This window comes from Eumetopias jubatus, unplaced genomic scaffold (assembly GCF_037043125.1).
Source record: "Eumetopias jubatus isolate StellerSeaLion01/CBP00866 unplaced genomic scaffold, mEumJub1_p1.0 scaffold_11, whole genome shotgun sequence".
NCBI lineage: Eukaryota > Metazoa > Chordata > Mammalia > Carnivora > Otariidae > Eumetopias > Eumetopias jubatus.
The window spans coordinates 45,732,387-45,757,118 of NW_028274817.1; the positions used below are offsets into that span (position 1 = coordinate 45,732,387).

The 24,732-nt window shown below is 45.3% G+C and overlaps 2 protein-coding genes across 7 annotated transcripts; one reads left to right on the forward strand and one right to left on the reverse strand.

Moving 5' to 3' along the window:
• Positions 1 to 4,589: 4,589 nt before the first annotated feature.
• On the reverse strand, positions 4,590 to 10,039 carry ARMCX3 (armadillo repeat containing X-linked 3). Of its 3 annotated transcripts, none has more exons than XM_028095359.2 (5): positions 9,903 to 10,039; positions 9,278 to 9,357; positions 8,929 to 8,987; positions 8,613 to 8,683; positions 4,590 to 8,335 (listed from the first exon to the last, which is right to left on the reverse strand). In XM_028095359.2, exon 5 carries the CDS (start codon positions 8,185 to 8,187, stop codon positions 7,048 to 7,050), a length of 1,140 nt encoding a protein of 379 aa, XP_027951160.1. In that variant the 5' UTR covers positions 8,188 to 8,335; positions 8,613 to 8,683; positions 8,929 to 8,987; positions 9,278 to 9,357; positions 9,903 to 10,039; the 3' UTR covers positions 4,590 to 7,047. The 3 variants fall into 3 exon arrangements, with proteins under 3 accessions (XP_027951160.1, XP_027951159.1, XP_027951161.1); XM_028095358.2 differs by having other exon boundaries at positions 9,278 to 9,399; XM_028095360.2 differs by lacking the exon at positions 8,613 to 8,683 and having other exon boundaries at positions 9,278 to 9,399.
• A 5,177-nt stretch (positions 10,040 to 15,216) lies between these two features.
• ARMCX6 (armadillo repeat containing X-linked 6) lies at positions 15,217 to 18,120 on the forward strand. Of its 4 annotated transcripts, none has more exons than XM_028095346.2 (4): positions 15,217 to 15,315; positions 15,463 to 15,707; positions 16,028 to 16,145; positions 16,455 to 18,120. In XM_028095346.2, the coding sequence occupies exon 4, from the start codon at positions 16,601 to 16,603 to the stop codon at positions 17,501 to 17,503; it is 903 nt and encodes a 300-aa protein (XP_027951147.1). In that variant the 5' UTR covers positions 15,217 to 15,315; positions 15,463 to 15,707; positions 16,028 to 16,145; positions 16,455 to 16,600; the 3' UTR covers positions 17,504 to 18,120. The 4 variants fall into 4 exon arrangements, with proteins under 4 accessions (XP_027951147.1, XP_027951149.1, XP_027951148.1 ...); XM_028095348.2 differs by having other exon boundaries at positions 15,463 to 15,695; XM_028095347.2 differs by having other exon boundaries at positions 15,617 to 15,707.
• Positions 18,121 to 24,732: the final 6,612 nt, after the last annotated feature.

Sequence of the window (24,732 nt, forward strand, 5' to 3'; positions counted from 1 at the left end):
TTAAAGATAAAAATAATGACCAAGATAAACAACTGTAAAAGTGATAAATTCAAAGCTGGTTCTTTGAAAAGACCAATAAAACACTCTTCATGAGTACAACTAAGTGAAAACAGAGGGAAAGCAAAAGTATACAAATTATGAATTATAAAGGGTTTAACTACATAAATAGTTGTGATTGAAAGAATTATAATTTTACATTCAAATCTATGACATCAAATTAAAAACTCTAGAGGTAATGGATGATTTCCTAATAGAAGTTACCAACATTAACTGAAGAAATAGAGGATTTGAGCAGACAAATTACTAGAGATAGGATTGGAAATGTGATTATAGACCTACCATTAAACAAGGAACCAGGATCAAATGACTTCACAGTTCAGTTCTATCTAACCTTTAAAGAAGAGATAATAACCCATGTTACTCAAGCTCTACCTTTTAGAAAAGAATAAAAAAATTGAAAGTTCACTAATGAATTTTATAAAGCTAGCAACCCTAAAACCAAAACCTGTTAAAGATAGTTAAAGAGAATTATAAACAAATACTAACAATAAATGTAAAATCAAAATACTAACAAATTATAAAACATATAAACAAATAGAACCCAGAAGTTGGGCAAGAAAAAGCTGGACTGTGACCTAATATTGTCTCAATGTCAATGTCCCACTGATATTTATTTCATTTTTTATTATATTATTTTTTATTTTGTACTCATGTGTGTTTTGTAAGTTTAAATCTCTATCTCTTCCAGTTTTTTTATAAGAATATCACTTTATCTTGTTAGTGTCCACTGAAATGTCTTAATTCATAGTGCTCAAGCGCTCTAGATCTAACAGTTCATTCCATGTTTCAAAAAGATCAGTGTCTTATCTTTGGTTCCAAGGCACATATAACAATATATAATAACTTTCCTGCTTGGAAGATTGAATTAGCTAGCAGATTTTCAAATTCTCAAATACACTGATTAGTTCATTCACTGTCATGTGTCCCAGGACAATGTTAAGATTGTTTTGAGTGAAGCGTTGTCATACTCACGAAGTCATCTGCTAGATTGCCTTTAAAAATTGTGGCATTCTCATAGCCCAAAGTGTATTGTATTTATTCTTCTGGTGTTTTAAATGTCTTCATAATAGACTCATAGCACAATGAATTACTACTATCGCAACCCAATACTATTAATTTCATCTTTGATAAAGATGGTTCTGTGATAGAAGACTTCACCAACAGTCCTCAATGTACCATACCTCAAAGATAGCAAAAAGAGCAATAATGTTTCCATTTACAGAGAAGAATAACATTTTGTAAATAATATGACTAATAATGTATGAAAATTTCTGCCAAAAAGTGGAGTAAAGTATGGTATATTCAATGTCTGGGGCTGGGAAAAAGAAGTAAAATTACTTCTCTACTTCATACCATTCACAAAAGTATATACCAGAAAGATTAAACACACACACACACACACACACACACATCCATTTTTAAAAACTTGAAGAAAATATCAAAAATTATTTTAAAACCCTGGGGTGGGAAGTCTGCCTCAGCATGAGCCCAAACCTAGAAGCCCTAAAGGGAAAGGCTGAGTGATATGACTACCTAAAAGCATAGATCATCTACAGAGAAAGACAGCATGAACAAAGTTAAATGAGGAAAGAGGTGCACTGGAAAGATACACGTGATATATTTTAAGTGAAATAAAAGTTGCAAAACAGAACAATGGACTGAGTTCATTTTCTGATAAAAATGTGAATATGTATATCATTTATGTTTGTATATGCACAGAACACATTAGACTGGTAATAGTAAGGTAACTGTAAACATGGGTGAGAAGGGGGGCAGTTTTGTATTTTGCTTTATATGTTTATCTGTTTTAATTTTTAATAGGCATGAGTCATTTCTGTGGTTTAAGAAAACACAGTAAAGAAGATTAAAATTGAACTCATAGTCAAATGCCCAGCTGGAAGCATAATGTGGCCTGCCAATGCAGAGCCTATATTATGGCCTTCTTCCCCAAACACTAATTTGTCCTCTTTCTACATTGAACAAATATATCTGTGACATCTATCAGCAATTTAAAAACAGTTGAAAAACAATTCCAGGGTGTTACTGATATCTTAATTCTTCCCCGATTATAACCATATCCACCTAAACAAACATAATCATGTGTGTGTAATATACATTTATAGACATTCACAAATTGTGATATTCATAACATAAAGATTTAACCTTTATATTGGAAGAAAATCAACCAGAATTTATTGAATTTTCATAGGTTACATGGTATGATTTAATACTTCCAATTTTCGGCTGTAGATTACAAGGACCAGCTTAACAAGAGGCGAAGACTGATGATGTTAAATAGTAACTGATTATAAGGAATCACTGTCCAAGTCAGTTTGAATGGATTTCTGATTTATAAAATATTTTAAATGTTGTTGCTTTTATTTGTTCTTGCCTAAATTCCATTTTTCTAATATCAAAAAGAGAATCCATTTAACTCATTTTAAATGATAAAAGAAAGTAAAAACTAAAAGTTTTGCTTTATGAATCCATGTCATTATGTCTGGATTGTCATTACAGCTTATCAAAAGAAAGCCACAAAAATTAGTGTGAACACAGTTAAATCACATTTCAGTGAACAGAAGACTGAAATGGAAATGGAAAAAAAGAATTTAAAGAGGTGACAATTCATTTTGCTTGGGTTTCAGAAAAATTTAATAACAAATTTCATTACTCATCAACACATCAACAACAAAAATAATCCAGAAAAGGGAGAGACTAATCAACATGTAGGGAAGAATGTATTGCAAATACTAGTTTCCTCCTGCTGTAAAAGTATACATCTCTCAAACTCCGTATGAAAGGTAATTGATAATACATCTTTATAGTCATAAAACTGCCATGCACAGATATTCTACCCCTGTCAAGGGGGTATCCAAACAGACAAAATTTTTATTTGTGTCCAGGGAGAAAAATGCTCTAATTGTTGAATACAAGTATTTGATTTCAGCAACAAGTCAATCCCCAGAGCAGAAATGGATGCACCAGGTTCTCCTTTGATGGCACCAACATCCAGCTAAGTCAGCTTGCCCTGATTCCCTGAGCACTAAATAAATAATCTTCTGATGATAATTTGGTTTCTGATAGAGATTGATATTAAGGAGAGAACATTCTGAGCAGCAACCACTAAGAATCTGGTCTACTTGGAAATTATTTTTCAACAGAAATTATCACTTTTTTTTTCCAAAAAGAAATTCTGCCCCACTTGATAATATGTTCTTTACTCTGCAACCTTAGAAATGCTCAGTAAACAGGGGACTCTGTGCTCAAACAAAGATCTTGTATTATTACACTTACCCTTTCAATGGTCAACAGGGCCAGAGAGTTATACTAAGCCCAGTCTCAATGGTGGACTGAATTATATGTGCATGAACCTGTAAGGATGAACTTATCCCTCCAGTAGGGCTTCCTGCTCTCCCCACCTCTCTTCTCCCTCCCCCCAGGCCTATCTGCAAACACACACATTGTCCAAACCCTTAACACAAGGCCTGAGAGGGACCCAATGGACAAGATCAAGTGTGGAAGTACACCATTCTGAAATATAAATATCTGTCATCCTGCTTAAAACCACAGCTCAGAGCAGGGCAGACCAGGGGCCATTATCCTAGTTCTGTACCCTAGGATGGTAGCAAGATAGTTCTTGTTTAAAGGCAAGGAAGAGCCACAGTTCGGAGAAACCAGAAAAAACCTTCAGCCTGGGATGTGATGTAAATCGAATGTACAAAGATAACACTGAAAATAGTCAGAATCATTCTCAGAAAAGCCATTTTCAAGGGAACTTAGCAGAGAAATTAACCAAAAAAGAGGTATAAACACAAAATTTGCCTGAACCACGGCAATTTGCTAAACCCACACTTGGGATGTTTATTGAGACAAGGCAATTATAATATGAATTTAAAAAAAGAAAGCCAGTTTTCTGAGTCTTGAAATATTATGCTTTGGGTGACAATTTATAAGAGAACTACACTCCATTTTTGTAAAATTACCTTTGAACACATTTGACTGGGGTAGACCCACTTAAATTCCTAAAACCTTTAGATGAGAACAAAACCAAATATCCTCCCAGTTTCTAATTTCCTCGGTTTCCCGGGAGCTGCCATCATCTCTAAAGAGAGCACCCTTGGTCCTCCCTGTCCCCGTGATCTGCCACAATCATGGCCACAATCCTAGAGCCATACCCTTCCCCAAATGATTGATTTAGTTTTTTTATTCATTTGAGAGAGAGAGAGAGAGAGAGGGTGTATAGGAGCAGGGGGAGGGGAGAGGGAGAGCAGACTCTCCTCTGAGCAGGGAGCCCAACAAAGCAGGGGCTGGATTCCAGGAGCCCAGGGTCATGACCTAAGCAAATGCTTAACCGACTGAGCCACCCAGGTGCCCTGTGAATATTTTTTTAGGTGTTCAAGCTACACATCTGGGTTAGAAAACAAGTCTCTATTTTCTGAAGTATCTCCAATGAATATTTTTTAGGAGAAAATTAAAAAAATTTTAAATCAGGCTCCAAAAATTTAGTTACAGTATCATCTAATTTTACGTAGAGAATATATAGAAATATGGATAGTAAAAGCGTCTGAAAGGGCATACACTCAGTTTCAATTCTGCGCTTCTCTCCTCAGCTGCCACAGTTCCTTACAGTTACACTCTGTGCCTCCTCTCTGGGAATCACATCCACTCCCATGTCCTCAATTACCATTCATCCTCTGGTGGTTCCCAAATCTTTTTTCCCCCCCTGAGTGCCAGCTGAATACATTCAAATGACAATAGGCTGTCTCCATCTGGATATCACATAGATTCCTCAAACTCAATTTATTTTAAGTGGATTAGCCTTCCCCTCCCAAATCTTTTTCTCCTACCTAATAACAGAGCAAGAAAAATGTTAGCTGCCTTTTCCCACGCCCACCCATAAAACTAGTGTCAAATGAGTCTCCACTTGTACGTGATTCAATAGGGTCACCATATGCAACAACTTGAAGCCAACTAGTCCCTGACCCTTTCATCTAATATAGACAACATTAAGGTAAGTATATGGAAGCCTGGGGCTGGAAGCAGACGGTCACTGAACAGAGGATTCTACCCTTTCCTGATCTCACTAGGAATATGTTGTGGAGGCTGGTGAGATCATGTATGAGGAAACACTGAGTCCTGTGAAATAAGAAAACCTTATTCCTCTGAGAAATTATTTTAACAGTTGTCTTGCAGGAATGACAGAACTCTACACACTAGTCACTTAATAAATGCTAACCTTTATTGTTGCTATTATTTATTAAATGACACTGACACATGGCAGAATGCCCCCAGCAAAATAAAAGTCAACCAAAAAAACAAAAACAAACAAACAAAAAACTATCAACCCTGCATTCTAGGGAACTAAGAGTGCTCATTTTTCTTAGCTAACTGCTCTGTGCCAGAACATTCTAAGTATTTTGCATGTATTATTTAATTTAACCTTCATGACAAACCCCATCTTCATCACTCATCTAGCATTTCAGAGAGGAAATTTTAACCCATCTCATTTTTAATCTAAACTGTTTTCTACTCAGTACATGCTCCACCCACCTGCTTCATTCCCAACACTTCCTTTTTCAAAAATTTCCAAAAAACCAGTATTCATTTTATATAAATAAGAACACGTGGATGAATAAAAAGTAAAAAGGTAAAGATCACTCATTATCCTTCCACTCAAATATACCAGTTACTGTTTAGATAACTATAATTCCATAGTAGTGTCTACTTTAAAATATGTTTTACTAATTCAAAAAAGAAATGGAACCATTCTATGAACACTGCTATCTAACCTACTTTTTTCATATAACAATGCAGAATGAATATCTTTTCCTGGCAATATGGATTTGAATCAACATAGCTAACATATATACCATGTGAACATTCCTCAATTTATTGAACCAATCCGGTGTGCTAGACACTTAGGTTGCTTCTGATTCTTACTGTTTTGGACAGTACTGAGATGGATAGCCTTGTACATACAGTCTTTAGCCAGTTATTCAATTATTTCCTTAGGACAAAGGGTTTACATACTTTAAGGCTTATATGTATTACCAAATGGCCCTCCACAAACCTGTGCAAACTCAGTGTAAATTCATTCCTACCACCAGGGTTTGGTAGGATCCATTTTTCCACACCCTCATAAACACTGCACAGCTGGTGAGAGAGGCCTCTATATGAATTCCAATTATTCTTTCTGGTCAAAAATATTTAATGGCTCTTGGTGTTCAGTGGGATACTATTCAAACAGCTCTCCACAAACTGGCTTCGCTCAGCTTTCCAAATTTATTTACTTTCCATTCCCCACACTCTCCACTCTAAGTAGACTAGTCTCCTCACTGTCATAGGAAAAGGGTTCTTACCTTCATGCCTTTCTCAGCCTAGTGCCCCCTCACTCCCGCTCTTGGAAAGCCTAAGGACCTACCCCATTCAGGAATCATTTTAGATGGTCCACTTCTTCTAGGAATCTGAAGCTGACTATTATATCCCCCAGAAGCTTTTGCTTCCTCTATGCTCTGAGAGCACACATTTGACAATGAGTATATGCTCCAGATATTCTGTTATCTTCTTGTTTGTATATTTCTTATCTCTCCAACTAGATTATAAAACCAAAGGACAAGGATGGTCTCTTTCTTTTTTCTTTTCAGCATTAACACACAACTTTATTGATGATACACAAAGTTAATGCAAATGACAGGAGGGAGCTTACTTATGACCAACGGGTTCACTGTCACGCAAAAGAAATAGTAAAAATATTTCAATCTAGGCAGCGAGATAAAAAGCAACAAACATGTTTTCAGAACAGGTAGTGATATTCATTCATCCAGCTTAGACCTGAAAACCAACTCAGATAAACATCAGCCTTGATGATACAATGATACTCATCACTCAAAATTGGCAGCTGAAAGGGTTCCTTTACCATATAAACAAGGTGGAGAAAAAGGAATAGTTTTACAATGTGTGTTGCTTCTAAACTACAAAATCAAGAAGTTATTCCTGGCTCTTTGGGAACATACGCTCGGCCAGTTTGGCCATGAATTTCCCAACCTTTACTTTTACCAAAAAATCATGGTGACTTTCTATCCCCAGAATCTTGTCAGCACACACTTGAAATTCTTTTAAAAAGAAAAACAGTGAACCTTCGCTGAATTGATTCTGAGTAGGTTCATTTTCTTCCCATTTAAAATTGTCATTTATGTTCTCAAATATGACCAGAAGTTTAAGAATAACCTCTTTGTTCTCCTTCTTATTAAAGAGGGAACCAAGAGAAGAGGGCACTTGGGCCCTGAGCAGTTCTCTAGCCATGGCTGGATTTTCAGCCAAATTCAAAAGGAGTTTCAAAACCTGAAATTTGGTTTCTTCGTTTCCCGCTGAAAATAGGCGAAAAAAGTCTGAAATGGAATTAGCAAGCATGTGCTGATATTCATTAGTAACAGTCATATTTGTAAGCAATCTTAGTCCAGCCAGCTGCACCGATGAGTTCAAGCGAGAAGTGATTGTGTCATCACACACTTGATTCATGTATATCTTAAGCCTGCGCTGATTTTCAGCATTCACACTCAAGTTATTCAGCACAATTAAAGCCTTTTCCTTAACTATGGGATCCCGAGTATTGAGAATCTTTGCTACAATTGGGAGGCCACCCAGATCACGAATAATATCTCTGTTAAATGCGTAAGCAGCATTGTTACCCAGAGCAATTAAAGCTGCTTCAAGAATATAAGGCTTTTCAGACATCTCAACCAAGCAAAGAACTTTCTGCAGCTCTTGCGGGGACAAAATAGTATCATCTGAATTGGGGGAAGCCCGTTTCTGAACAGCCCGGCGAGCCCGGGTAGCCCTGGCCCTTGCTCTGGCCCTTGCTCTGGTTCCAGCCTCAGTCCCAATCCGGGCCCAAGGTGGGTACCACACTATGCCCTTGTTCTCATTGTTGTCATCATCATCATCAGACCAGTCATTGTACCGGGCCCCAGGGCAGTCCCCAACATCATCCACATCCCCAGACCCACCCTCAGCCATTTTCTCCTTGTTCTGTTTTCTTCCCCGGGTCAGTCTATAGATGCAATAGCAGGCTCCAGCCCCAATCACCAGTCCCGCAGTCACCCAGCCTACTTTCCTGGCGTAGCCCATGCAATCGTCCCTGACAATAGCAGGGACCAAGGAACAGAGTATTCACTCAGGCTGGGAGAGAGGAGGGCTATGGGCCTGGGTGCAGGCCTGTGGAAGGTGATTGTCTTCAGCCACTTCAAGGCCACAGTAGCTGACACTGGAGGTGGACCTGGGGGTGGAGGAAGGAAATGGGGTTTGAGTTTCTCTTCTGTGTTGCCCCATGCAGAGAGTTGCACAGAAGGACAGGAGAGTCATAAATGAGTAGTTGGTAGGAAATGTAGACTGTTAACAAACCCTCTATATCCTCCTCCTTTCAGCCTCCCTCTACCCTCCCCAGCCCACTCTCACCCTGAGCCTAGAGAAACGCAATGGAGCCCTTAGTCTCTGTTGGGGCCTCAGCCACCCCAACCTCGGGTGTCCCCAGGGAGTGGCACTGTTGCACTAACCTCCTCCAGACAGGCGGTCGGTCCCTTTTTCCCTCCCCTGGAGGTGTGCCACGCCCAACAACCCTTGCGATCTGCAAGAGACCAGAGCCAGGGAGAACTGAGAACTTGATGGATTGATGGGCTTTCCTGATTCACCCTCCAGGCTGTCAGATTTTTGTAACCTCTATGCCATCCAAAACATGCATACGCCTGCCCCTTCCCTAACCCGAAACGGGAGGGATATTAGGGAAATAAGGTAGGATGGGGTGAGCTTGTCCAACTGTGGCTGATTTCTAGCCCCTCCCCCATTCCGGGCAGCCCCCACGCCTACACCGACCTCTACTGATCCGAGGAAACTTCCTCCCTCGCTTCAAGGTACCACCTGCTACAGCAGACCTGCAGGATGACAGATCGAAAACATGGGGACTAAGTGGTGTTGAGAGAGGAGGATTATGAACAAACTCTCTGATAGGTTTTCCTTCTGTCATTCTCCCCAACCCCCACCCCCACCCCACCCCCCGCCACACACACACACACACACACACACACACACCGAACGCCATTTCACCACAGTCCCGAGAGTGTAAGAAACACACTCAGCCTCAGCCCTAACCTAGATTATTGCCATCTCTGGCTTCTCCCTAGCCCCCACCACCGCCCCTCTTAGGGTCCCCAGATAGCCTTACCCTCAAATCGACCTTCACCGATTGGGGTTAATTTCCTTCCTCTTCTCTTGCCTGGCGTAGTGCCGCAACCTACGGAAAGACTGGCAACCCAGGAGAGGCAACCCAGGAGAGGCTCGGACCCCCTAGACACAGAGCCATGGTCAGGAAGGCACAGCCACAGTCAGAAAGACGGGAAACGGCCGCTACTGAGCGCTTGGTGGACGACCAGTCCCCAGAGCACGAAACTCTTTCCTAATTCAGAGGCCTGGTTGTCAAAGGTTTCCCACCCCTATTAACCCCCCTCAGGGTTCTGCCGACATCACATTGCACCTTCCTCCTCCCCAAATGTCCAGCCTTTCCCCGCCAGCGCCGTCCTGAAGGACTGGGGGGCCAACACCCAGGCCACAGCTCCCTTTCCGGATTACGGCCTCGGCTCCCAGCAGATTCCCAACACCCGTTCTCTGGGCTCCTCCCTAACCAGCCCCCTGCTCACCATTTCGCAGCATCGAAATGGGCTGCGGGCGGGACAGATGTCTTGGAAAGCTGGCGGCGAGGGGAAGAGACGGCGGAGGCGCCTCAGGACCCGCGACGGTCTCCGCCCTACGCCCTTGGCCCCCCCACCTTATGGAATCTCCCTGGCACTGACCTGCAAGAATCCGGGACAATTTCCTTCTTCTCCTCCTCCTTCCCTCTGCCGCAGGCCCGCTGGCCCTCAGGGCAATGGGGAGCTGGTACTCAGACGGGAACAAGGACCAGAACAAGAAGGACTTCTGCACACGTCAGCTCTTGGTCACGTGAGAGCTACGTCATCCACCAACTCGGGTCCCTAATTTCCCCTCCCACCAGCAGTGCGGCAGAAGAGGGCCCGCCCCCCTCCATTCCCTCCCCCACACCAGGCCTGGTTACTCTTTCTTCTTTGCTAATCCCATCTCCCCGTAGTTGTGTTTGCCTTCCTCGGATTACCAGGAAGGGACAGCATCTTCCCCAGGGGCTACTGGCCACTTGTACTTTTTTGAAAAATTGCCTCTTCCTTCCCTAAGCTCCTGGGACAGCAACCTCTCCTTCAACCTCCCCTCCTCCCAGCTATTAATGTCTACCATTTCCTCTGAAATCTAGTCCCAGATCTGAAACGAAATAGCCATCAAAAAAGGAGACCTGGAGTGAGAGTGTGGTTTGTTTGTTTTGTTTTGTTTTGTTTTACTTTCTTAATACTTTTTTTGTTCTTTTTGTCCTGCCCTCTCCTGCCCCCAGCCAGCATTCTTTTGTGAGAAAAAAATTACTGTATAGCTATTCTCATTTGGAGGGGGGAAGAGTGGGAGTTGGGAGAGTGATGTTGGGTGATGGCCTCCAAAAGCCCCACATTTTCTAACTCATGGGGAGTGCTACACACCTCACTCCAAACAATCTTAATGTCTTGAGGCCTAGCATGTAACACCATCCTGAATGAGCTCATTAGAGTGTCTAAGATTGCATAAATCTTCTGACTAGGCCAGGGTTCTAAACAGGAGAGCGACAGACTTTCACTTGCATCGGTTAGCAAGAAAGAGGCATGGAGCCCTCAGAAGGCAGTAACAGAAAAGGTTGAGTAGAAGTCACAGCTACATAGTGGGTACCTGTCCAAAAAGGTATGCACACTGACAAAGTAGGTAGCATAAAAGAATATTACAAAAATACTTGGATACAAAGAGAGAATATCACCTTGAAATAAATAAGTATTAGAGAAACCCTGAGACGAAGATAAAATTGGCTGAACTTGGCCTCTGGCTTCTAGTCATTAGTGTGGAGCCATTTCACTGACTGGTTTAGTGAGCTCAATGATTCACCTGTCAGCAATGACTGAACCATTTTTTTTTATATTGGGAAAAGTGATAAAAATAATGTCAGAACGTTGGGATCTACAGTGGATAGTCCTTAATAGTTCAGATATAAGGCTATTATCTAAGTATAACTTGTACAATCCACAGACAATACAGGAGTCAATCAAGAGACTGGAGAGTTTGGGTATAGGCAGAACTCCGGAGAAGTTCTGTGTAACTTCTAGGAGGCAGTACTAGGATATGACTGAAATTTAGCAAACAGAAAACCAAATCAACTACGTGATACTGTGTTCAGAGAAAGATCATGTGCAGCATGGGGCTTATTCAAGCATGGGAGTGTGTGAAAAGAAGAGTCAGAGGACTAAGGGTTGGTAGTTTCCCACCCAAGCGCTGTCTGGGGAGAGGGAGTCCTGGCTAAGATGAATGGAACATTCAGCTTTCCTTGGCAGAGCCATCCCCATAATGTGTAAGAGTACTTCGAGCTTCCTTAACTGAAAGCCACTTCTTAAGGTGAACCAGTACCCTTGCTCTGATTGCAGGCTCACCAAGCAACTTCTGAGGTTGCAGCTTCTTAAGTAGTAGCTTGCTTACAGAGAGAATGGACTGTTAAAACTGACAAAAACATTCAGTACCCTCTGACAGTTGTATTTCTCAGGGTAAATTATTCACTTGTCACTCCTATCGGTACTTAGTTTCCCTTTTGGCCCACTTAAAGGGGGGGGGGATGCAGAGATGCATGGGTTCCGGTGTTCAGATCTAGATTTATATTCGAGTCTCTATGAATGGGGGTCTTTTCTTGATAGAGACCTCTGCTTTCATTGATTATGCAACAATGAGGGCAAGACGCTGATATATAAATACAACCCTAAGGAATCCTGTCAGGAAAGCCAGGTCACTCTGGCTTAGAATACGATCCTGTGCATCACCATTTCTGAACTGTACCTCTCTGATGTTTAGTGAATGTGAAAACCACAACTAAGGCATTTTGTGGCACGCAGGCCCCCAGCATCTCATTCACGCCTGGACAATGGGTTAACATCCAAAGTCGTTAAAAGGCTCCAGCAAGGGGCGCCCGGGTGGCTCAGTTGGTTGAACCTTTGGCTCAGGTCACGATCTCAGGATCCTGGGATTGAGCCTCGCGACCAGCTCTGTGCTCAGCGGGGAGTCTGCTTCTCCCTCTCCCTCTCTCTCTGTGCTCTCTCACTCTCAAATAAAAAAATAAAAGAAAAGGCTCCAGCAAATCAACTGTCTGAAACAACTTACATTCCTCTCTGGGAAAAGAAAGGAAGTGAATTTTACATTTTACATCCCCCCTCTTTCCCCCCAGCAAAAGGGTGGGCATTGTGCCCAAAAGAGACCAACTCAATACTCTCTTACTAAAATTTAAATCTAGAATGCAGATTTAAAAAAAGAGCAGAACAATGGCATCCTGAAGAGACTGTCTGTGAATTCCTCCTACCTATCTGCCTCAGAGCTGACCCTGGTCCGCAACACTCCCTCATTGTTTCAGTTAAACCAGGTTTGGGTTCTGTTGCCTTGCAACCAAACAAAATTAACTAATACACAACACAAAAACAAATAACACAATACAAAAAGTAATATAGCTTTTTAAAATAAAGATCTTCTCTCTGTATTTTTTTCTCACTCTCTATAATCCCATTAATGTTAGCATCTGCTGATCCTTTTTTGTTTGGCAGCACTGTCTAAGACAACTATCACCTGGGACCACATACCAGTTTGAGCCAAAAGGTTCCTTTCAGCGGTGGCTTCACAGAGCCTTCTGCAGGCTCAGGAACTTTTAACAGGCTTGTCTGAGGAACTGCTTAAGGATTTTCCTTTTTTGCTTTTGAAACGGTATGTCAGGCAAATAGCATGCCCTTAAATAGTTGTTGATGGATGTATAATGGAGAGCAAAGTAGATTTTAAATGCTAGCTTCTAGGTTCCCCGGTAGAAATTATGGATCTAAATGACAAAGAAGTGAGAGAAATTGAAAGGGTTATCATTTCCATGGAGTATGGGACGTTTTAGAGAGGGAGTGGATTCAAACGGGAAAGGTCTGACAGGGAAAAGTCTGACGGACTGGGAAAATGGTGGTTGGGGAGTTACACATTGGAATAACCGGAAAACATACCAAAGTGGGGGAGGGAGATACTTTATACTAGTAAGGAGAGGGAAGAGTGGCGCTTTTATCCTTGAGGCTTTGTTAAGCTTTACAAACTCCTTAGTTCTTTCTAATGTATACATTCAAAACAAGCAAAAGCCACTTATATAATTACTTAGCAGCCAAAAATTGAATGATGGACAGTTAGATTTGTTAGTAAAGCTTCATAAATAGAATTCGCTTGTCTAGGAGAAGAAAGTAAAGGGAGACAAAAAGAACAGTAGAAGCAGATGATGCAGAACGAATGTGGTAAGCATTTTTAGAGAAAAGGGGTGTGACACTGGTGAAGGAGTTTGGACTATAAACGTTTTGAGGAAGACGGAAAGTTGTGATGTGTTCTTGACTTCTGAATATTCACCAGCAAGGCACTCTGGGCTCCCTGGCTCACCTCCTGAAAGGGCCTCCCCCACACAGGGGCCCCTCACAGGGGGAGCTTCCTGCTGGGGTGTCATATTTCAACGTTCTAAGAAAGAGGCTGCCTGAAAGGTCTATATTTAGAGTATGACTCCCTATCAGGGACAGCTGAATGTCTGGGGACTAACTTCTGCATACTTTGTCCCTGAGTTCTGGGATTATTCTGAGGGGCTTGTATGGGTGGTGCAGTGAACTTGTAACAGAAGGCAGGGAGTGAAAAGGCCTCTTTTCAGCTGGTGGTGACTGCTTGGCAGCCTGTAAACTATGCTTTTCGTGAGGGAAAAATGACACCGATTTCAGGGGTGTTGCAGTGATTCACAGTCACCCACAGACCCTCACCGCTGTCTCCACTGGAAGATGCTGAGCACTAGGGGCTGCTGGGGATGACAGACATATAGTACATGAACAACAGATCCCGGAGATATCTCATGAGTGTCACGATTAAATGAAAATTCCACCCGCTAAGCCTCATTTCCATCGGTGGGAGAGCAGGGACAACTCTAATTTATGGATAATTTCTGAGTTACACCATGAAACTTCAGAATAGACTTTAAATAAAGACTTTTGAACAAAAGACAGGCTAACCTGTGAAGTTACTGATTTCTAAAGTTCATCTGAACGGTAAGATTCAACTGAATTTAGGGTCTGCATAAAGTCTGTCCTTTGAAGCCAGAGTGAAAGCTATCCAGCAATATTCTATGAAGTTCTCAGCCATCTGACACTTAATACTATGAGTTAAGCCAGGAGTAAGAAAGGGATAGTGATTCACTTATTGAAAATGGCCACAAGTAAAACACTGACCACCTCACTATAGATTCATTTTATCCACCAATTTATAAATCATCTGAAAGCACACTGGTTTTGTTTGTAAGGATATATTTTTAAATTTTAATATGCTGTTTGAAAGCTGCTATTTCCTGTGCAGTCAGTAGAAAACATTTTCAACAGGGTAGAAATTAATTTAACCAAATCAATGAAGCCTCTCTATTAACTGGAAAATTTTGTTTATTACATATATATATGTATAACACACACACAAATGTACATAACTTGAAATTTTTTTTCTCCAAGTGAAATAGATTTATTATGTTTTCTGGTTACAAAATAATCTAGCTTGAGTCAATAAAAAAGAAAGGAAGAAATAGAACATAAATGTATGAAAACTATTAATAAAAACCTCACGACTTGAGCTTCCTTTTATGCCACCTCCCACCCCCAATTTTGGTGCAGAGACTGGATGTGCAAAGGGGTAGAAATTAAGGACTGGGGGGCAGGCGTTTCAGAGCCAAGGAAAGGATAAGAAATTTCCCCCCAGAAGAAGTATAAGGAATGGCAGACCCAAGAGAAGATGCGGCCCCTTCGTATACTTAGAAAAAGGCAAATTCAAACACCAGAGAGCCACGGCCACTTCTGGTTTAATGGTATTGTTATAGAGGAAAAGAATGACAGGGCCCAATGCGAAGGGGGGAGGTACGGGGCAGGCTGGCGCCTGCCGCACTGCTTGTGGGAGTGGAAACTGGGGGCCAGAGCTCACCGGTGACGTGGTCGTCACGTGACCAAGAGCTGCCTGGAGCAGAAGTCCTGCTAGTCGCCTCCGTCTGGGTACCAGCCCCCCATTACTCCGCAGGCGTGTGAAGGAAGAAGGAAACTAGCCCCGGACCGCGAGGTCGGTAGCAGCCTGGGCTCTGCTTAGAGGCGGGTGGGGAGAGGAGAGGGCCAAGGGCGCCCCGGATCCAGGTTCGGGCTGATTCGGGCTGGGTTCCCTTTCCGCCTACTTTCTAAATACCACCGCCCCCCCCTTGTGCCCATTTAGCGGAGAGAACCGGCGGACTTTGGGTGGGGGTGAGGCGAGTGGATGGCGGTTGACAGAGACTCCGAAGCAAGGTGCCACACTCAGGGTACTCGTGTCCCGAGTCCTGCTCCGTCCACCAAGCACTCCGTCCCCTCGGTTCCCTGCCTGTTTGCAGGTTTGTAGGGTCTCTTGGCCCATAGGTCGCCTCAAAAGTCGTGCCGAGGGAAGGAGCCAACTGCCTTGGGACCGTGCAGGTCCGTGTGAAGGTGGGATGAGCCCTGGACCCTGGCTGGGGGTGGCGTTGGGGGTGGCGGAGGAGGAAGGGCTGGGATCTGCGCGGGCCGGGTCCGAGTCGCCCTCTCCTGGCCCCTTCTTTCTCCACACCCCCTCCCATTTCAGTGCAGGGAAAGGGGTGTGGCGGCCTTTGCTGGGGAAATGGCGGACGATAACGGGGGGAGGAGGGGGGAGCCCTCATTTGGAAAGTCGGGAAGGTGTGAGAAATATTTTAAAGTCAAAGGCTGAAAATGCAGAAAAGTGGGTATTAGGACCCGTGTTCTCAGTGCTGATCCATCCACCACACTTTCAGTTCTCCAAAGCCAGCTGTCTTTCCGACCTTCTGCCAGACTGCCCATCAATCTCCGTGGAAGGAGTACTGACAACAGAAGACGAGGGAAGAAGAAGAAATTTACCTGACATTGGTAGAGGTTGGTGGGAGAGACCTGCCTGTGAATCTTTGGGGGAGGGGGTGGTAGTGGAGGAAACTACCTGAGCGTGTGCCTCTCCATGTCACCCTCCTGGCTGTCATAGCCCAGCCCCATCCCCTGCCCTTTTCTGTAGGGCCTGGGGGAGAAATGGTGGGTCCTGAGGGTAGATAGAGGTTGACAAAAAGGAACAAAGAAGTAGTTTCCTAATAATCCACCTCTCTCAACCAGAACTCAAACTCCACTCTATTTGTGTAGTGAGGCACAAACTGAGACTCAGCACAAGGCCCTAATACGATTTTGCACCCATAGATTCATCACAAGGGAGCTACAGGAGCCCTGGAGAGGCTGAAGAGGACTACGCTCCACCATTACTCACCCTGGCCCTAAGAATCCTCCTCAATCAGGTGGAACAAGGCCCTCTCCTGTCCTGTCCAAAGGCTGGCACGGACTTGAGCATGGGCCGGGCTCGGGAAGTGGGTTGGATGGCAGCAGGACTGATGATTGGGGCTGGTGCCTGCTACTGTGTTTACAAACTAACCATAGGAAGAGATGACAGTGACAAGTTGGAGGAGGAGGAAGAGGAATGGGACGATGACCAGGAGCTGAATGAGGAAGAACCTGAGCTTTGGTTTGATTTCACAACTATGGCTCGGCCCTGGAGTGAGGATGGGGATTGGACTGAACCTGGGGCCCCTGGTGGCACTGAGGACAGGCCCTCAGGTGGGGGCAAGGCCAACCGAACACACCCAGTAAAACAGCGCCTATTCCCCTATGAACATAAAAATTCTTGGAGCACTCAAAGCTTTAAAAATTTCAGGTGTGTACTTGACCTCTCTAAGTGTCCTTTCATTCAGGGGAAAATGTGGTTTGCTCAGCCCAAGGATGCTGGTTTTTCATTTAGCCATGATATCAATCGTCATTCGACCAGCCTCTGCGTTGTTGGAAGCACAATCCCCACTCCCGACCCCGCTATTAAGGAGAAGGCTTTCTGTGCTCTGGATAACTTAAATGCAAGGGTTGAAAACCAGGGCCAGATTAAGATGTCCATCAGTGGAGTGTGTCGGGAGACTGTGTCACATTGCTGCAACTCATTTCTGCAGCGGGCCGGATTCAATTTGTTAATAAGCATGACAGTTATTAATCACATGCTTGCCGAGTCCGTTTCAGACTTGAAGTTCCCTTTGATATCCGAGGGAAGTGGATGTGCCAAGGTTCAGGTTTTGAAACTGTCGATGGGTTTGTCTGAAAAGCCGGTCTTGGCAGGGGAATCGCTGGGTGCCCAAACGCTGCTCTCATTCGTGTCCCTCTTGATCAGGAACGGAAACACACAGGCTCTCCCCGACACCCTGGCCTCTTAGATGGCCGCCTCGAGCGGAGCGGAACGGAACGGGACGGAATCCACCCAAAAGCCTGCTGGTGAACACACCCTCGTGTTCTCATTCAAAGAGTCTGCAGTGGGTGCTGTTGGAGATCCAGCCTTAGCCAGTCACCGCATCACGGGGTGCAAGTTACACTTGCTACGTGGAGGACCACACTCTTCTGGGCCAGGCAGGGGTCCCCCCAGAGCTCGGAGTAACTTCTTGGTTTTGCAGTCTGCAGGCCGTGTGCGCTGTCGGTTACTCCCTTGCGGCCTTCCTCCTGCGGCAAAGGGATCCTTTCAGCCGCCAGCCGTGGCTACGGAACATCCTCTAAGAGCATGGCGAGGGAGGCCTTGCCCGTGGCGGTCTCCCTGTCCAAGCTGGGCCGCTTTGTGGAGACCAGACACGTGTCGGGGCTCGTGCTGGAAACGCATCTGTTGCCGCTTAGGTCGAATTCTTTCCCATTTACTCCTTCTTCTATGCGAGCTGATGGATGGAGAACCTGTGCGTCCACGAAGGACACGCCCCTTGTCTGTGCTGTACTGACTTAACCTCATCCACCCAGGCCTACGTTTGTATGTATCATCAATAAAGTTGTGCGCTTTGATTGGCGAAAACGAGACGTGGAACTTGTCCCTGAGTTTACAGTCTGCATGCAGAGGAAGACGGAAGTAGGCGACCAACGCTGACTCCCTGGGGCCTATGCTCCCTGACAGGGGCGCGCTTATGGGCGCTCACAGGAGGCGGGGGTGGAGGTGGGCGGGAGTGCTCAGGATCAGCCTAGAGAAGGGGCTGGGGGCCAGGGGCGGAAGCCAGGGAGCAGAGGTGGGGCTGGTGGCATCAGGACTGCAGGACACAGCACCCGGGAAGCCGGCGGCACAGTGCCTGGCACCTGGAGCAGGGAAATCCCTCGAGGAAGGGGTTTCTCCTGGACTGCTAGCCTGGGCAGGAAGGGCAGTATCCTTGGGGTCTGCCTACACATCCCCGGGGACCACCTGGCAACCCATCGCCGGGCATTCAGTGCCCAAGTCTAGCAACAATGGCTGCCGCTCGCTGTGTGGCCCCTTGGTGTCCTTCTCTCTCTCTCTCTCCTGTGAAGCGGCTGTTAAACCCACTTCTGGGCCCACTCCCTTCCTTGGGACCCCAAACCCCAATTCCTGGCAGAGGGAGAAAGGTTGGCCCCCACTTCCTTCGGAGGAACCTCCTTTTGGCCCTCTCCCCGGTCCCTTCGGTGACCTCCGAGAAGGGGCCCGTGGAGCCCTCCGTGAACTCCCGGTCAGGGTGGTAGGGCAGACGCTGGGGTGCCTGGCAGGGCTATGGCCGGTCCATCGGGAGAGACGTCTCCGTCACCCCCATCCAAGCTCCCGGCCCCCCTGGGAGGAAAGGAGGAACCCAGCCCTGTGCACGGAACCACTCCGTGGACCTGGGGGACTCAGGCAGCCTCCCCGCTGAGCGCTGCCAGAGCCCTCCCAGCAGCCCTTGGCCCCTGCATCACCAAAGCCAGCTTCCCTGAGTGGTTGTGACGTGTCAAGCGATGGTCCTCTTCCCCTAAGCCCTGGCCCACAACACAGGCCACAAGAAGCTTCCCTTGGGCAGGGCTGCCTCTGTGCCTGGTTCCCTCTCCTGGTCTCCCTGGGATGCTGCTCCGGGCCACGGTGCCCTGGGCATCAGCACTCTGCCTTCTGCATGCTCTCCTCCACACACACCATAGTCGTATTTGTTCCTCCCTCCTCCCGGGCTTTGGGTGGCAGGTGGATTACAACTCTTCAGCTTGTACCCGACCCCTCACCCTTCGGGCTGACTAGCAGGTACGGGAGCTGGCCGGGTCCCAGGACCATCTCTGGGGAATCTTCCAACCTGCAACGGGGACACCGCCTCTCCCCAGGCACTGGCACCTTGGATGGCCAGCATGTGACTTGTGGTTACTGTGACAACACACCCCCAGCAGGGCTCACACACACACACACACACACACACACACACACACAGACACACAGCACCCCCGCCCCCCCACCCCCGGGGGCTTCCTCTGCTGGCTGCAGGGCCCTGTCATGTTTCCTAAGTTGCTAATGTGACCAACACTTTCTCCCAAGCCAGCCTCACGGGGACTGGGCAATGTTTCCCAAGTAGGGGTGCCCTGCAGACAGCTCCCACACCCACTTGTCCCAGGGGAGCCTGTTTGGCCAATGCTGTCTTCAGCGACACCCCTTCACGCTCAGCCTCCTGAAGCACAGCACAAAGTCAGAAGATCTCCTTCCTCCTGGCTCGGGGTCCCAAATTAACAGGCACCTCCCCACCCTTCTGCACTCTGCCAAATCCCCATTCGAGTGCTGCCACAGGCAGTTGTCCCCCCTCTCCAAGGCAGGCCTTTGGCCCTTTGGGGCCACAGCTGACTTCTAACACAGGGAGGACCGTGGAGACTGTCTGCTCATCTCCTGAGCAACTGTCTGTCACAGGGAAGCCCATTGGCGTCCAAGGGTCTCCAGGGTGGGACCCTGGCCCAAGGCAAGAGCTTCCGGTGCCTCTGCTGGCACTGCCCTCCCCCAAACACTCCCCCCGTGTCATGTAGCTCAGGCCCCTGGTCTGCCCTTTATGCCTTGGTTGCTTGCTGTGCCAGGCAGGAGCCCTAGGGGCGGCGGAGGGGGTTCGGGAGCATGCCTGCCAGTCAGGGCCCAATGGAGACATTCAGAGGCTGTCAGCCCCAGGAAGACTGTGGTGCATCGCTCCCACACACACACCTAATCCAGAATGGAACGGCGTGGGGCCACCAACACTGAACGTGCCCACCTGCCTGGTACAGTGAACAGATTCTTTCTGGGCTTCCCCGTGGTAAATGTTCGACAAGGGCATCAAAGCTGCAGCTTGTCACACTCCATGGGGAAGTGCCCCGCCTTGAGGGGGCCCACCCCAGCCTAGCCTGCCTCTTGGGTAAATCTGGGGGGCCCGTCCCCGTGGACTGCCTTCCAGCTCCACAAAAGGCTTGGTCTTGCTTCTTACGCATCTCCTGAGGACGTCCACTTTGGGTACCTGTAGGTACCGGCTGCACACCAACTCCCGGTGCCCTCCCCAGCTTGCTACCTCTCCTGGGGGTCTTGGGATTTGCCCTCCCCGCTCCCCGCCCCCATGAAGTTGCACACACCTGGCTTCCAGGCCCATACAGCCAGTCTCAGACTCTGCCTCCTCACCGGGACCCCATGCGCCGGTCTCAAAGCCGTTTCCACCACCAACCCCTCACTTTGAAGTGCCACCCACGGACAGGCACGGCCCTCACCAGGTCAATCTCTCAGCTGCCACAGCGCCATTCCGCTTCGAGTTTGACAACTGTGGCCAGGGCTGGCCCCAGGCTCCCTTAGGGGCCCCCCCACCCCCAGTTGTTCTAAGATGCAGATGGGCGCGTCACCACAGTCCAGCACAGTCCCGCAGAGGGTTGGCCAATTCCTTGTCTGCTACACATGCCGCAGGCGTCACCTCACACTCTGTCACTTGCCTCCTCTCTTTGCTCAGGGCCTCCAGTTCCCCCTGAGGGCAGGCTCCTTCTCCCTTAGAGACTCTTGTTTCTATGTGTGGCTTAGGCTGCCCTCCCTCATGCCCTGATTACAGAGAGAGTCTCCTGCATGGTTTCCTAATTCCTTCACACTCTTCCCCTGAAAGGGTTGTCTCACAGATCTCCTTGGAGTTTACCTTTGTGCAAGGTGGGAAGGGTGACCCAACTTCACTTCTTCCCCCCAGCGGGGAACAGGGTAACCCAGCACCACTTATCACTCTGTTCTCCTGCTGCAGTGTGGCACATCTGGGAACCTCATGCACCCTGCGGAGCATCCCCTCTGTGGCTCCCTGGTGTCAAGTCTCCCCGGGACACACCTTTCTCCCAGGAAGCTCTAACTGACTCGGGGACCCTCAGCTCACTGGGGGGCCCTATGGCAAGGGGTGTGTGTGTTAGCAGGGAGGTGGGTGTTGGTGCTTGTGAGCAGGCCTCTGCCCCAGGTTCCTTCTCAGGACATATTCTGGCCCAGAGGAAACTTAGGAACGCTGTCCCCTGACTTACTTTAACAACATGGGAAAGTGGGGACTGGTTTCTTCCCTCACCAAAATTACTTTATTTGTGTGAGAGAAAAGCAAGTTGAATAAACAGTGCTGTGTATATTTTCATAAATATTATCTATGTTATTGCATCATATATGTAATTTTACATTTTCTAAGATTGTATAGATTTTCTTTTAATGATACACAAAGAATGGCATAGCAGTTTCTACCTCCTGACAGATATATTGGGCTTGTATGGGAAAAGTCAGTAAGAGACTCATAATTTTGTACATATATATTTTTTCATTCTAAAATAACAATTACTGTGGGGTGCCTGGGTGGCTCAGTCATTAAGCATCTGCCTTCAGCTCAGGTCATGATCCCGGGGTCCTGGGATCGAGCCCCGCATCAGGCTTCCTGCTCCACGGGAAGCCTGCTTCTTCCTCTCCCACTCCCCTGCTTGTGTTCCCTTTCTCGCTCGCTCTCTCTCTCTGTCAAATATTTGAATAAAATCTTTGAAAAAAAAACAATTACTGTTGATTTGTATAAAAGTTCTTGATGTAGCATTGTCATTTTACATTTTTGTGAACTCTATTATTAGTTTTATTATTTTGCTGCTCTTTACTTTCTGACTTTTAAGTAGATATACATAGTTTACAAATTATGACAGTTTTATCTCTTCTTGTTCAATATTTTATAGCTCATTTCTTTTTCTTATCTCATTGCGCTGTCAAAGACCTCCAGAACAACAGTATTGATGATACAGTGCATACTTGTCTTGTTTCCCATTTTAATGGTCGATGTTTCTGCAGTAAGGTTGATGTTTGCTGTGTAGGTTTTTGAATAGGTAATCTATCATATATTTATATAATAGAATTTATAAAGCAGTAAAATTGAGTGAGCTAGATCTCTATATATCAGTCTAGACAATTCTCAGAAACCTAATGATGTGTGAAATAAGCAATTTGTAGAAAGATATGGATAATGCCATTTATATAATTTTAAGCATACAAAACAATGCTATATATTATTTTGGATAGATATATTTCTAGAACAATTTAAAATGGGTACTGAAAGTTGCACATCAATTTTACAATATCAATTACCTCTGGGAAGGGATGGAAGAAAGTGTGACTCTAACAGTATATGTAGTTTAATTTGATCTGTTAATACAAAGATATTAAACAAATACAAGAAAGTGTTAATGTTTATTAATTATGGATGATATATACATATAATCTCATTTTTGTTTGTATCTCTCTTTTTTTAATTACAAAGAAAGATGCGTTGTTCACCCAATACAACCAATAAAAAAAGACCTTCACGGGGCGCCTGGGTGGCTCTTTAGGTCAAGCGTCTGCCTTTGGCTCAGGTCATGATCCCAGGGTACTGGGATCAAGCCCCCGGTGGAGCCCTATGTGGGGTTCCCTGCTCAACTGGGAGTCTGCTTCTCCCTCTTCCTCTGCCCTTCCCCCGTTCATGCTCTCTCCTCTCAAATAAATAAGTAAAATCTTTAAAAAAGACCCTCACCTAGACACATTCTGAAGTAAGTTTTAGAATAATAAAGATTAAAAGGAGACCCTAAAATCTTTCGAGGGTAGGGGAAAAGTCATCTACAGATCATATTGACATCAGACTTCTTATTCATAACACTGGATGGTCAATGTCAATGAATAAATGCCTTTAAATACTTAGAAAATATGCTTTTCTCTATTATTCTATCTCTAAACACACTATCAAGTAGTTATGTGGTGACAATAAAGATGTTTTTAAGACTGAAAGTACTCAGAAAATTTATCTCCTGTGGACCTTCTCTTAGGAGTCATTTGAACATGTCCTCCAACTAAACAAGGTAGTACTCAAGTCAAAAGGAAATACAGAATCAAGGAAATGGTGATCCAAACTTGGGAAAGCAATAAAGGTTAGTGTTAAGATAATAGCTAAACAGCACACTTGGTTGACCAGACCAAAGTGGAACAAAATGGCAGAGGATTTGAAGTAGTGGGTGAACTCATGAATAAAAGGGGACTTGTAAAATCAGTTGAGAGGTTAGAAAAATTAGAGGCAAATAAGGGAGGAAAAGCAATTAGCAGAACCTCTAAGAAAATATTACAGTGATGGTTCCTAATGAACCATGCCTTCTTGTATCTATACCATTGTGTAGTCCCTTCCCACATTGACTCTGGACCCAGCCATTTGAAATTTTGGGGGCAGTTTCAACATAAACAAACATAACCCATGAAGAGGCTTGAACAGTGCATTTTCCATGGGGCTTGCACCCTTCCTAATCTGAAACCACCATGTGTGGGAGCCCAAGCTAACCTGCTGAAGGAAAAAAACGGAGAATAGACATGAACCGTTCCGACTGATAACCCCTAGAAAGAGATAAAATATAGGACTCCCAGTTAAATTTGAATTTCAGATGAACATAAAACATTTTTCGATATAAGTGTGCCCCAAACTTTGCATGGGACAAACTTATACTAAAACAATTATTAATTATTTTTTTGAAATTCAAATTGAACTGGGCATCTTCTATTTTTATTGCTCTATCTAGCTACCTTAGCTACAGGAAAATCAGCCCCCAGCTAATCTGCCAGCTGGCTTCAGCCACATGAATAACCTCAGGCAAGAATAGCAGAAGAACCAACCAGTCAAGTCCAGTGCAAATTCCTGATCCACAAAACAAGGAGCACATAAAATGGCTGTTTTAAGCTACTGAATTTTGGAGTGGTTTTTTACATAACGATAGATATACAAACAAAAGAAAATGTGTACTTGCTTCAAATAGGCAACAAATTAAGACAGAGTTCAGCATTTGATGATGTATAAGGAAAAAGAACCTATGGAATCTCGAGTCTAAGAACAGTATCACTCAAATGACTCAAGAGCCTTGACCTTGGATTCCAGAACATTTCTAAGAAACTATAGTGGGCTACATTAAATCGGAAGCTAATCCCAGATGTCTCTGGGATGTGACCATTCCAGATAAGATGGGGCATGTTTGAACTAGCGCCTAAGTTATTAAGTAAATATCCCCAGGGTAAGATGCATTCGTAGCCTGATAAAACTTAACACCTAGCTCTACCACACCAGAAGACAGGCGATAAGTAGACCATGGCTGCATGGCTCTCAGAACCATCTGAAGTGACCAAATGGATATAAAGGCAACACTCCAACATCCCACAAAAGACCTAGGTTGAACT

Bases quoted from the DNA above. Each gene is read 5' to 3' on its own strand.
- ARMCX6 (XM_028095346.2), top strand. From the start codon at position 16,601: ATGGGCCGGGCTCGGGAAGTGGGTTGGATGGCAGCAGGACTGATGATT.
- ARMCX3 (XM_028095359.2), bottom strand. From the start codon at position 8,187: ATGGGCTACGCCAGGAAAGTAGGCTGGGTGACTGCGGGACTGGTGATT.